At 42.4% G+C, this 14,497-nt stretch overlaps 1 protein-coding gene across 1 annotated transcript; it reads right to left on the reverse strand.

Annotated features, from left to right (window-relative positions):
• Positions 1-5,867: 5,867 nt before the first annotated feature.
• tcf15 (transcription factor 15) lies at positions 5,868-13,476 on the reverse strand. The gene is made up of 2 exons (XM_041203796.1): positions 12,995-13,476; positions 5,868-6,433 (listed from the first exon to the last, which is right to left on the reverse strand). The coding sequence occupies exons 1-2, from the start codon at positions 13,466-13,468 to the stop codon at positions 6,359-6,361; spliced, it is 549 nt and encodes a 182-aa protein (XP_041059730.1). The 5' UTR covers positions 13,469-13,476; the 3' UTR covers positions 5,868-6,358.
• Positions 13,477-14,497: the final 1,021 nt, after the last annotated feature.

The raw sequence follows: 14,497 nt of genomic DNA on the forward strand, positions 1-14,497 counted from the left end.
TTGGATGAGAAATTAAACTGAGGCTCTCATCCTCTCAGATAACAACTTGCATTTATATAACACATTTAATGTAATAAAACGTCTCAAGGCACTTTACAGGAGCATTATGGAACAAGATTTGACACCGAGTCACATAAGGCCAGATGGCCAACAGTTTGGTCAGAGAGATAGGCTTTAAGGAGTATCTTAAAGAAGGAAAGGGAGGTAGCGAGGTGGAGAGGTTTCAGGAACATAGGCCCAGGCAGCTGAAGGCATGGACGCCAAAGATGGAGTGATTAAAATCAAGCTGCCCAAGAGGCCAGAGTTGAAGAGCTCAGACATCTTGGAGAGTTGTGGTGCTGGAAGAGATTACTGAGCTCGAGAGGGGTGAGGGATATCATCTAAATAGCACCACCTGAGAAGGGAAGATATGGACACAGTTTAAAGCCTCAGCCAAAACACAGGACCTCCACCAGTGCAGCACTCCCTCAATACTGCACTGGGATTGTCAGTCTGGATTATGTACTATTGTCTCTCAGTTGGGATATGAATCCATGATCTCCTGCATGAAAGGGAAGCGTGCAACCATCTAAGCCATGGCTAAAAGTGGCATATGAGGGGACCCTCTTATTCACCTTCCGGAGGCCAATATATCAATGGTGTTAACAAAGGACTTAAAGCTTTTTGTCTGCGTGAACCTCTTCAAGAACGATATGTGGAGTGAGGGTAAGGGTAGGGAAATATATGAAATCTAGGGAAGGAGAAGGGGCATCTGACATATGACTTCCCCCCCCCACCCCCCAACCACCTCCATCCCTAGGGATCGGATATTGCAGTAACATGCAATGCTTTGTTTCAAGCTTGAATTAAGAGCAGACAGACCCTTTGCAGTAGGGGCTATTGAGGATGGAGTCGAGGCGCATAAATAGGGTAGAGTAGATGGAGTTTTAAGTCTGAAACAAACCAACAGTTTACTGCATAAGAGAACAGCTGGCTTCGAGATAAAAATGTTAATTTCTTCAGCTATGACATGCCCATGTTGAAAAGCCTGCAATGTTGCAAAGTTATTTTGAAGTTGCACTGTTAGCTTAGAGTGTGAATCTAACTCGGTCTTGGGATAATGAGCAATCTACATGTCAAGTGAATGAATTCAGTCTGAATAATTCTCTCCAGTGTATTTTTTTTCGAAGGGCGGGATTGCCTGTATCCCCCTGAACTGTGGCTGCAGATTTACACCCTCAGCCTCTAGCACAGCTGCACAATCTCCCAGTTCAGGATGTGTTTCATGCTTTTTACCATGCCTAATTCTTACCAGACCCTCACTTAACAAGCATGTGCTTCAGAAAAACAACCTACCGGGAGAGAGAGAGAAAAAAAAATTGAGTCCCCACACACAAACCACCAGGAGCCTGAGGTCAATGCAAACCTTTAACCAGGGAAAGTTCACTTTAACCCAATGAATGATCACATTTACTGCATTTCTCTATATTTCACACATAAAGGAATAGTAATAGCGTAATGTTGAAATTATAGTGTGACTTTTTTGGGGGGTAGAATGTGATATTTCTGCTTCTCAAGGTGATGCACTTTTGCTGGTTTGTGAGGGTCCTTATCCTAGTTGCTGCAGCCAGTCTCAACATCAAGTGCTCCTGGAATAGGTACGGCATGGGTTAACTACATGATGAGGCCACCTAAGAGTCAGACGATAAATTTACTGCCAGATTATATATATTCCTGTGGATATGCTCTACTGGAGATTGATTTGAAACTGTCCAAAATGTCTTTCAGTTAGGACCCTAATCACATCTGAGAGAAAATAAACTCTCAACCCAGCCATTCACTTCTCAAACTGAAGATCCCAGTAGTGAAAGGAAAATGCCTTTTCATGCCCCCCCCCCCAAATTTTCTCCCCTCCTCTCCTGTTAACTCACGTTCACTGTGTTTCAATGAAAGCCAGCAACCCTGCTGTACCATTCCCAAGTGGGCACCATTCCTGTGCAAAGGTCAGACAGTAAATACCAGCGGGCAATTCCGATGTGGGGGGGCATCAGGACCAGGTCTGATTCTGACCTCACTTGTCATCTGCGTGCATGCACTTTGCAAGGGTCACTGGATGGTAATCGGGAATGGGCGACCCCGGTTGGTCTTTGTCCTCTCTGACCCAGGCCACTGAAGTCTGCAGTTGGAATCTGTTGCCCATGGTTAAGATCAGCTAAGTCAACACAGTCCATCAGTCAAACTTGTGATTCTCTCAAGTTGTCTTAATGTTAGACAAGGTGCTTATGCATTAGTTTACCAGTTTAGTGATAAAATAATTGAGATGCCCAGTTCCTGGCTACAACAGTTTGCCCATAAATCTAAACACGATGATAGAGAATGAGAGCTTTTCATTTATATAGCATCTTTCAAAAGATGTCCCAAAGTGCTTTACAGTCAATAAGTGTTTTTTGAAGTTGTTGTAATCTAAAAAATGAAGCAGCAATTCAGACTCAACAAAATCCCCCAAATCTGATTTGAATTGAGGGATGTATTGTGGCTGGGATACCAGGAAGAATTCTCTTGCTCTAAAACTTCAGAAAGTGCCAAGAGATCATTTTCAGGCACCTAGGAGAGCCTGGGTTTAACATCACATCTGAAAATGGCACCTCCAACAGTGTAGCACTCCCTCAGTCTAAACTGGGAAAACTAGCTGAGATTCAAGTGCCAGAACCAGGACTTGAACCCACAACCTTTAACACTCAGAAGTGTGACCACTGACCTGCCTTGGAGGTGAAAAGTAAGAACATTCAGAGCATGTAGAGATGTTCCTTATAGCTCCTTCAGCAACTCCCCACTCTGCTGCCAACTCCAGCTGGCAGACACAAGATCAGTGTATGAAGAATCTAGCTACTAAAGAAAGCAGTGTCTTAGCATGTCTGCATCACATGGTTACCATCAACCCAGGCTCTTTGGGAACCAGGGAGAGAAGAAACTGTGACTCCTGGTAAACCATCCTCATAAGTTTTACACCTTAGCTATACATGTCTGGCAGGATTTCAATTCTGGCCTCTGATTGATTTGAATTAAATTCCTCTGCTCAGAATGACAGTGTGTTTACATGGACCAAGCCAGATAGTGTAACTCACAGCGGAAAGCATTAATGTGCAGGAATAGAGCCTGGAGACCAGTGCTCAGGCCAAAATATGCGCTGTATCAGCCAAGAGCATTTTGTAATCGAACGCTGCATGGTCCACGTGAATTTAAACGCACAAATCCAACACCATTTTCCCCTGCAGAGCCCATCAGTGACAGTAAAGAGGACACTCTTACTGCAGGCAAATCAGCTGTGAAACTCATGCTGAATTTTATCTTTTAAGAAGAAATTGCTGAGCTCATTTCCTTTTCCTTAAACAAAAAAAAATCTCCTGATACGTGCTTTAATCAGAACACATTGTTCAGGGGATTGGCAAAGCTGAGATTACTTTACATTTGGAATTACGCCTCAAGTAATGCTTCCCCGTTTCTTAACCGTTATGAACTAGGGCAAAATGATTTTGAAATGAATTTACAAAAATTGGCCAAGAATCTAGACTCAACACATTTGGGAATGGGACTGCCCTGTGATGGGGAAGGGGGGGGCGGAGTTCATTTGATTCCATGGCCCCATTGGAACAACCATTAAATCAACCATCTTCGCCAAGAGCTGAAGATTACATCCATATCCTACAGGATGGGAAGGGTTTATGTAATTAAAACAAGGTCAATTCAGGCAGCTTGTAACTCCACCCTCCACCCCCCCCCCCCACCATCACCACCCCCCACTCCAACCCCCCAACGCCGACTGCCTTCCCTTCATTAACTAATCCAGAATACCTGCTAACACACATCTCTCCTGAATCACCAGCTGCCTGGTAACCAGGATAATGAGCGCAATTGGGGTGACTTTAAAAGTGCTCTATTGCCTCCTTTAAGAGATGGGAGTGTGGCGTGTCCTGATATTCTCCACACACCGGCCCCCTTCACTCCTTCCCGAAAACATCAGATTAGGCAGAAGACACGTTTATGTTTTTAGACAACCAACCAACAATTTATATTTATATAGCGCCTTTCACGTAATGAAACACCCCAAGGTGCTCCGCAGGAGCATTACAAAATGAAGTATGAAACCAAACCACATAAGGAGATATTAGGTCAGGTGACCAAAGGCTTAGTCAAGGAGGCAGGTTCTAAGGAGCACCTCAAAAGGAGGAAAGGGGAGGTAGAGAGACAGAGAGGTGTAAGGGGGGAATTCCAGAGCTTGGGGCCCAGACAACTGAAGGGGCAGCCACCAATGGTAGAGCAATTGTAATTGAGAATATACAAGAGGCCAGAATTAGAGGGGCAAGCTGTCTCTGAGGGATGTGGGGTTGGAGGAGACTACAGAGATAGGGAGGGGCAAAGACATGGAGGGAATTGAAAACAAGGCTTACGGGGTTCGGGGTTGACACATGGAATTATTCCACATCCCCATCCAGGATTCACCTTCTTACTGTGACATAGCAGCCGGCCTGACCGACACGATGAGTTTTGGTTGTACATCAGGGATTGAGGACAACATTTGTCGAAGTGACCTGCATTGTGGCTCTGCCCAACCTCGCAGGTGAAAGAGGTGAGCATCTCCAACACTTCCCTAACCCAGTCTCCTCCCCTCCTTTCCTGAGGCACTGCCTCTCACTGAGGGACAACTTCACAGGCGCCATTGGCAAAACGTCCAGCCAAGTGCCGGTGTTCACTGGAGTTTAGAAGAATGAGAGGGGGTCTCATTGAAACATATAAAATTCTGACAGGGCTGGATGGACTGGATGCAGGGATGATGTTTCCTCTGGCTTGTGGGGGTGGGGGGGGGGGGCGGTGGGGGTGGATTCTAGAACAAGGGGTCACAGTCTCAGGATACAGGGTAGGCCATTTAGGACTGAGATGAGCAGAAACTTCTTTACTCAGAGGGTGGTGAACCCATGGAATTCTCTACTACAAAGGGCTGTGGAGACCAAGTCACTGAATATATTTAAGAAGGAAATAGACATATTTCTAGACTCTAAAGACATCAGAGGGTATGGGGAGAGAGCGGGAGTATGGTGTTGAGATAGAGGATCAGCCATGATCATACTGAATGGCAGAGCAGGCTTGAAGGGCTGAACGACCTACTCCTGCTCCTATTTTCTATGTTTCTGTGTTTCAACCATAAGATGCTGTCATCACAAGCCCAGCTAGATCCTGGCCTCAACCCAAATAGGCTCATGCCGGAGAATGGCATTTGCTCGAGGTAATGCAGAGCTAGTAGAGCAGCTGGAACCAGTCACAACAAAGTGAGCCCCACCCAACTCACTCACCACCCTCCCCCCACCCCAGGCATTCTTCCTGCCCATTAACTCTGTAAATAGTAATTCTGGATGTCCCACCCAGGGACCAATGCCTTGTCAAAGATGGCTCACTGCCAGTTAGAAAATCATAGGTTTTAAGTTTGAGCACATATTCTAGGCTGTCACTTCAGTGCAGTGCTGAGGGAGTGCTACACTGTCAGTGATGCTGTCCATTGGATGAGATGTCAAACCGAGTCCCCATCTGCCCTCGGCTCTATCTGGAAGAGGACCGGGGGAGTTCTCCCCAGTGTCTTTATCCCTCAAGCAACATCACTTAAGAGATGATCCTATAATTTATTTGTGGGAGCTTACTGTGCATAAATTGGTTGCCACATTTCCTACAACAGTGACTACATTTCAAAAAGTGCTTCGCTTTGGGACACCCTGAGGCCGTGAAGGGCACTATATAAATGTAAGTCCTTTCTTTTGATGACTCTCTTCAAGCCTCCATGAAAATGTTTAAACTCAAGCCACCCTTAAAAGTACAAGCACAACATTCCCCGACGGAGAACTCACTTCTGCTTTATTTTTTTTTTCACATTTTGGCTAGATTTTTTTAAAAAAAAAAATTTACAGCAGATATAACAACATTAAAACTTAGAAAAGGCCAGATCTCCCCAAATGGAGATAGACTTCAGCATATTTTAAAGTGTCACACTCTCTCTCAACCCTTAAACACCAAGCTCACACTGCGCATGGTCTGCGGGGTTGTAGCCGGACTCGAACGCCCAGTTCAAAACTCAAGATGAAAAGTTTCTGCTTGGAAGTTCTTGGGAGGTGCGAACGTGGGGGGCAGCAAAGAGGCTTCGAGGCTGTGTCCGTATACTCCTGGTATGAGGTTTGCCATGTGGATTTTGCTGCTGCTGCTGCTGCTGTTGTAGTGGTGGCTGCTGTGCGCCCTCTTTCCAAGCCCGTAAGATTTCAGTCCTAGTCGCCGGTTGCGCTCCGCCTGACTGACAGCGGAGCCTCTCTCACTGTCCCGCCGCCTTCAGCCTGCGCTTTCACTGGCGCTGCATCCGCAGAGTTCCCGGTCCCCTGAGTTTCGAATACCCGCTCTTTCCGTCCTTCTCCTTAACCTACAGAGGCCAAAGAGAGAAAAAACAAATCGACCCGCTTTCAGTTAACACGAACGAACGAACGAAATATTTATCACACACATTTTACAATCGGACAATTTAATTTTTAGCTTTTTAATAATTTCGCCCTCTTACCTTAAAATATTAAACTTTTATACACGCAACAAATAGCAAATCCATTTCAAATCGTAGCATAAGATATATGAAATTATATATATGGTTTAGTATTTTTTTCTAAAGCACGTATAAAATGATATTTCGTTCATATATTTTTTAGGTCGCTGATACTGAGTCTGGCATTTTGTAAGACATTCAAAATTATTTCAGATAATATAAGTTTATTGTGCAGAATACCAATTTTTTTTTTGTAAATCTATTATTATTTCAACTTAAAAGGGAACACACGTTATGCTTTTGGTTGAGATTTAGTCAGGTCTCTGTTTAAAATAGGAGAGAGCAGCGTGGCCCGTTCCAGAGGTGATCGGGTAACATATTAATGACATACCGTCCGTAACAGTAGAACTGTGACCAATTTGTAATGCGATACACTCCACATTGCCGTTTGTTCTATGTGGGGGTCAGTTAGAAAAACACACTCGGCTTTCCTGAAATGTTCCCTGCTTCACCCGCCCCTTTTAATGTTCCGATTCTCTGGCACACCTGACGCCCCAGATGTATTTTATCACCTTTTATAGCTGGGGGACATCGATTTCTGAAGTGAGTTTTTGTTGGGCGGGGGTGGATTGGGGTGGGAGCAATAACGGGAAACATCGGAGTTTAGAAAATTACCCTGGTGTGATTTTAGGACAACTCAAAAGGCGAACGAGCTAATTACATGCCATGCTAAAATAATTAACGAAATGATTAGATGCAAGCAAGTTAAGCGCTGGTAGTTTAATTGGTTGACTCAAAAAGAGTTACACTCACAGAGCAGGTAGTGTTGGTGCATTGACGAACGGCATAATTTCTAGGTTTAGCTACTACAGCATTATCTATAAATTACAGCAGACGGACTGATCCGTCTGCGTTGTTTACCCTCCAATAGAGGACATGGTTTTTTTTTTAAAGAATCAATTATACACACCAGAGCAGGGCTTTAAACAAATTAGCAAAATAAATCCAATTGTTTCCTTGGGCACATTTATAAAGTTATGAATTCCAAAAAAATCTTATTTAAAGTAATGACTCTCCTCGGAGAGCCTTTCTTTTATATAGGGGCTACATGAGGAATTCTCTTTCACCGTTGGCAAAAGAAACGACATATGTGCAATAATGCATGTAGGAAATGAGCTACAACGTGTGTAATTGAATTGAGCGGTTCAGGTGGTGTCATGAACATTAAGTACTGTACAAAGTTTGATGGGTTTGTGAATGCTGGCAGAACCCATTTAATTTGATACTTCACATTTACCGCCGACAATTTACTATTATTGATTAAATACGGTGCAAGTTAAAAATATAAAAGCTTCAGCACGCCCTGTATTTTAGAGGTGTAAGGAGGGCAGAGATCATGCAGGACTTGGAACCAGCGTTTGACAAGTTCTGTTATTTTAAGAAATGAGATGAAATATAGTTCCGATGAAATAACGTTCTGATGATAATCATCCACTTAAAACATTAAACCTGTTTTCTTTCCACTGATGCTGCCTGACCTACTCAGCATTTCCAACATTTTCTACCTTTATTTCAGATTTCCACCGTCCGCAGTATTTTGCTTTTGCATACATTGTAAGTAATATGCCATAACACATTATATGTCTATTAATAAAAGATTGCTGGGTGTACCTTTGATTGCCAAAAAAAGTAATGCCTCCAATAGTTGGCCACTCTTTCTCATAATCTCATTAGTTAATAATAATTGTGCCTGTTCTGTCAATTTCCAGCAATTTCATTGGTTGCCAGAGGCATGTGTCTATTTGTGTTTAACAATATTCAAATATATATTAGAAAGTCATCAATCACTGTTTGGGATCTATTTATGACTGACTTTGTTAATGATTTTTCAACACAGAGATGAAAGACTTTTTGAAGTAAACATTTAATTCATATTTTATTCAATTTTAAATCTTTGGTTATTAATTTCTCTCGTCTATTTCCATATTTAAACGTCTTCTGGGAGCTAGTCAGTCCTACTGATTTGATGACTTCTACATTGGTTTAACGTTTTGTTCATGGGTAACTCCACATGGGATTGACTAGCAGACGCCTGGGCTAAATGTTCCACCCATTGTCTGTGAATGGACAAAATAATCGAACTTCAGCTGATTCCATTGTCACCACCCTTTACATCCACTTTTATTGTTTTTTTGACAGGCCACAAGTTGCTATTTTCTCTCCAGGTCACTTGATATCCTTGGTCCACGTGGCTGGGAAGGTAGGCGTGTGACTTGATCCCATCCTATATGTTCTGACCCAGGGAGCATCCAATGAATACAAAGTGATGGGAGGGGCAGTGGGGCATAGGGATGATTTTACCTCCAATCTTTCCTGTTTCCTTTTGGGATGCGGCAAGTTTCCACTTGGCATAGAGATTTTGCTCTTCATTCTCTTTCAGCAAACAAAACCCCTAATTGAGCGTTTATCACATTGTTCCCACTGCTCTTTCATCAATAATTTCCTGAAAAATGTTGGAATTGACATTCTGCTATGCTATCTTCAGCCTCTGCGCTGTTTACATGCACCGAGCTTGAATCAGGTTTTATTTGTCTTCAAGAACATTAAAAAAAAACAGCTCAGACTCTAAAAATAATCAAACTGGTATTTACACACCAAACAACTTATAAACCAGTACTGGTTGGCTGTGCAATTTTATTGACCCAGGGTGAATTCCTGATGTATTAGTCTCATGAGCTACTTGCTGTTGGAGGACGGTACTATTAACACAGAACCCTCTGCTGAAATTGTCTCAAAACAGATTGAGAAACCTGCCATTAGGCACAGTCCTGAAGTGATTCAAGTTTGAAATAATTTTAGCAAATGATTTTTATTTTGAAAATGATATTCCAAGTTACAGGATTATTAGCTGGATGTCACATTTTTCATAAGTTTCCATTCAATCAAGTAAATATTCTTTAAACGGCTTCTCTAATCTCCAGTTCCATTATTTTACTGAATGTTACAGCTATTTACAGTGTTCGAACAAAAACTTCCATAACTTTATTAAGTCTTATATTGCTTCCAGGTGAAGGTACAATGTTCTATTTCTCTCCCCAAAGTTCTCACAAATTTCCTCCAAACAAACATTTTCCTTGACCTGTTATATTCGTACTGAATGGAACTATTTCTGGTATTTATGTAGTAGCTTTCCTGTTGAACAGGTGGACGACATTGGTCTATTATGTCTACGATTAATGATTGACCCACAAACAGTATTGTGTCTGCATAGCAATTAAATCAGCTTCTCTGGGGCCTAAAGTACCATTAACAAAATCCACAGTGTGTATATGATAATATATATTACACACACACACTTAAATTTTCTTCAGTATGCTGTGAACTAAACAACATTGCCTCTATATTTCTCTAAATCCATTTATAAGATTATATGCTTTAGAATCACAAGAAACAGAGTTTAGATTTTATATAAAACTCCGATGTTTATTCTTTTAAGAATCAGAAAAATCAACATTTATAGCACAATTTATGCCATTTTATTTTTATACAAATCTACAGAATTTATATAGATTTCTTTAAGTTATGAAAAAATTTATAGACTAAGATGGCAAGATATTAATGACTAGTATATATGGCCACATAATGGTAATCACTGGACTTCAAAATCAATTCATTTGAAGCATTTAAAATCAGAATGAGCCAGTTCTCTAATTTTAAGCATTTGCATTGTTATTTACAATGTAAAGGATAAAGAGCCATATAAATGCAAAGAAAAAGATCAAAGTTAATTGCTTGTAACAATCACAGTCATTGGTTTTTGATGTTGTTATTGCTTACATTGTAAATATTGGCTGGCCTGATAAAACTCCTTGAAAGTTAAAATATGCTGTAAATGATAATGCAAGGGTTTAAAGTCATAATGGGAAATTGTTGTTACCTTTGTTGCTAATAGGAGGCTGGTGGCCTGTACCACATGTGATTTTTATCAGGTACAAATGCCACCACATTTGAATCACTAGTTTGGAAAGGATTATTTGCCTAGTAGTTGTAGGCAAATAGTTCTGTGGTATTTTGGATTATAAATTCTGGAGCTGACTAAGACAACAGGCTGTGTTTTTCTAACTAGGATTCAGCCAATTATTCCATCATAAAATGTAATAAGGACTTTATTGCTCCCATGGTCAAGTCAGGCTAAGATTTTGACTATTTCCAACAAATGAGAACAATTTTAAATTCATAAAATAAAATGAAATGTGAAAATAATTTCAAAGCAGCAATAATACAACAATAATAATCTTTATTCCAAATTAAATATTAATACTAAATCATCTATTATTAGCAGCAGATGCAACAACATGCATGTCAGTTATGGCTCAGTTGATAGCACTCTTAACCTCTGAGTTAGCAGGTTCTGGGTTCAAGTCCCACTCCAAGGCTTGAGCCCAAAATTACTGAGGGAGCGCTGCACTGTTGGACATGCGATCCTTTAAGAGGCATTAAATCAAGGCCCCACTTGACTGCTTGGGCACAAAAGATTTCATGGCACTATTGTAGGGAAAAGCAGGACATAACTGTCTCTGGTGTGCTGGTCAATATTTATCCCTCAATCAACATCACAAAGACAAATTACCTGGTCATTATCACATTTTAGAATGCTGTATCCAACTAGCTCGGCTGCTGTGTTTCCTATGTCACAATAGTGACCACACTTCAAAAATACTCCATTTGCTATAAAGCACTCTGAGACATCTGGTGCTCATGAAAAGTTCTATAAAAATGCAAGCTTTTTGTTTCATATTTATGTAGCACCTTTAACATCAGGAAATGTCACAAGGTGCTTCATAGGACATTGTCAAACAAAAATTGATAATGATATAAAAAAGGTGAGATTAGATTATTAGGAATGGGTGACTAAAAGCATAGTCAATGGAGGCTCTTAAAGGAGGATAACAAAGATGAGAGGCAAAGTTGTTTAGGGAGTTTGGGTCCTGGACAGCTGAAGGCACAACTTCAATGCTAGGGTGAAGGGAGCTGGGGGTGCTTAAGAAACCATAGCTGGAGGAACTAAGCTCTTGGAGAATGCAAGGTGGGTCCGGGAGTGCAGGTTGGGTGGGGGTTAGTGGTGAAGTCCATGCAGGAGCACAAAGATGGGAGTTTTAAATTCGGTGTTGGTGGACTGGAAAATGCAGCAACTGATTTTATAATGGGTTTCTGACCAATTGTTGGGCACCCCTTAGGCTTTTGTTTGATTTAGCAATTATTTCCCTCTCAGCTCTGTGAAACCAATTAAGATGCTTTTCTATGTTAAAGACACTATATAAATGTAAGTTGATCAGAAACTCCAAAAAAAAGCAATGAGACTTTAGCAATAGTGACTTTTATCTTGCTCTTTAATTAGCTCTAACCCTTAAAACCTACTGATAGGCTGACCATTTGAAGTACGTTGGAAAAAATGCAAAGAAAAATACAAATATATCATTTGTGTAGTATGTCTATATGAACTACAACCTGAGAAGCACCCTTTCAACAAATCACAAAATACCCCAAAAAAAGTTTGAACTCTCAAATCTGGTATTTTGCGATGTTTTTTGAAAGGCTCCGTCTCAGGTTGTCAGGAGACGGAGTTCATGTTGAAATATATATTTATTTATATAAAAAACTTGACAATGAAGGATGACACCAATGTCAGTATTGTGTTGTTACTGAACCCAAGTCCATCTTCTATCTCTGGAATGCATTGCCTGAATGGGTGCTGGAATCCGCCTCAAAGTAACTTTCATAGGCAAATTGGATAAATACTTGAAAAAGCAAAACAGAAGGCTATGGGGAAAGAGCAGTCTATTGGGGTTAATTGGATAGCTCTTTCAAAAAGTCAACAAAGAATAAGAGGCGACCTTATTGAAACATATAAGATTATTAGGGGACTTAACAGGGTAGATGCTGAGAGGTTGTTTCCTCTTGTGGGAGAGTTTAGGACCAGAGAGCATAATCTCAGAGTGAGGGGTTGCCCATTTAAGACAGAGGTGAGGAGGGATTTCTTCTCTCAGAGGGTTGTTAATCTGTGGAATTCTTTATTGCAGAGGGCTGCAGAGGCTAAGTCCTTAAATATATTCAAGGTGGAGATGGACAGATTTTTAACTAGTCAGCGAATCAAGGGTTATGGAGAAAAGGCAGGAAAGCGGAGTTGAGGATTATCAGATCAGCCATGATCTCATTGAATGACGGAGCAGACTCGATGGACCGAATGGCCTACTTCTGCTCCTACGTCTTATGGTCTAACACAAGCACCAAGGGCCAAATGGGCTCCTCCTGTATTGTAAATGTCTTTCCTTTCGGACTAGGATTGCTAAGACTGTGCAGTTTCAACATTTTCAGCGTAATTTCAGAGAGCCTGGTTTTCCTGAGCTGGGTCCACATTCAGTGCGCCCCAAGAGGAATGCTACCTACCCCTTTCCTTTGGTTGCTCAGACAGAAGGTGCAGATGGACCTGGGCTGCGAGCCCTCAAACTCATTCTGGCTGCTGTAGACGGTGGCCAGGCACGGCTGCCCATCCAGACACTCCTCTCCCACCAGCAGGATGTTGCCTAGGTGGGAGATGTAGCTGGAGGCCAGGCGGAGGGTCTCGATCTTGGAGAGTTTCCTGTCGGCGGGCTCAGTGGGGATGAGTGTCCTGAGGGCGCTGAAAGCTGTGTTGACGCTGTGAGTCCTGTCCCTCTCCCTGGCGTTGGCTGCCTGCCGGTGCTTCACCACCATGGTGCTCTTGGAGAAGGCCACCCTCCTCCTCTTGCCAGACCCGTTGCAGCAGTCAAAGGACTGGTCGGAACCCTCGCTCTCGCTCTTGTTCTCATCATCGTCGGAGTGGAGGCTGATGTCCGGATAGAAGTGCCGGGCAGCTACAGGTCTCAACATGGTGAAGGCCATGGCTCCCACCACCCCACCAACCCCCACCCCCCCTCCCCCCCCAAACCCCCACTCCCTTCCCTCCCTCCCTCCCTCCCTCCCTCCCCGGGTCTCAACAACCTGGCAGCAGCTCCGACGAGGTCTGATGAAGGCTTGGAGCCGACACAAGAAACAAGACAACAAGTGGAAAAATCCCTTCTGCTCCAAACCCTGCAAGAGTGTCCCAGCTGCAGACACACAGCAGCCCCTGGCCTTATGTCATTCAAATCTGTTGTGATAAACCCAAAAGTCCATTTATAATCCGGGGGGTGGGGCTTGCGGAGACACGCAAGTCCTTCAGAAACCAATAGGAAGGGCTCTTCACCCCCAGCCCCCACTGAGAGCAATCAATAATTTTATCAATTATGTCAGGAGCAGTGATGTTTTAAACTGGGCGTTAGAAGTGCTCAGAATTGATTTTCATCTGTTTCCAAACTGAGAAATAGACGATTCTTTTTTTTAACTTGAAAACTTAAAACACCTGACCTTTCGGCCGGGAAAATTAAAAAAATTGCACTGTGGACCCTCGCTCCTTCGGCGAAAATTGCAGCCTCTCTGTTGCTGGAATCTCTAGCGTAGAATTGCAGGCGGTTGCCAACAGTATGCTTCTCTCCCCCAGCTTCACCAAGGCTTAATTACGAGTACACATTCCCCCAGCTCCTTGCGTCTGTTCAATATTGCAGCTGGGTTTCCGTTCCAGAGTACCTTGTGTTTTTTTGTGTAGACTTCTGGCATTATAGAAAACAGATCCCTTGCCTTTTCCAAGTGCTCTCTGGCTGGGCTGATTTCCCTCATAGGATCCTGAGGGTTAAGATTTCAGTAGAAAGTTGTTGACGGAGAAACATATCACAGGTAAAGCATTTTATGTTTCCTACTCTAGCCACAGTGCCTGATTTATTTTGTTGTGGAAGACTTGGTCGGCTTTTTTTTTAATGCAACATGTACATTAAAGGAACAAATGCTTTCAATATAACCCCCCAAAGAGAGGGAGAGACGAGAACCTTGGGGCAC

This window comes from Carcharodon carcharias, chromosome 14, assembly GCF_017639515.1.
Source record: "Carcharodon carcharias isolate sCarCar2 chromosome 14, sCarCar2.pri, whole genome shotgun sequence".
NCBI classification, from domain to species: domain Eukaryota; kingdom Metazoa; phylum Chordata; class Chondrichthyes; order Lamniformes; family Lamnidae; genus Carcharodon; species Carcharodon carcharias.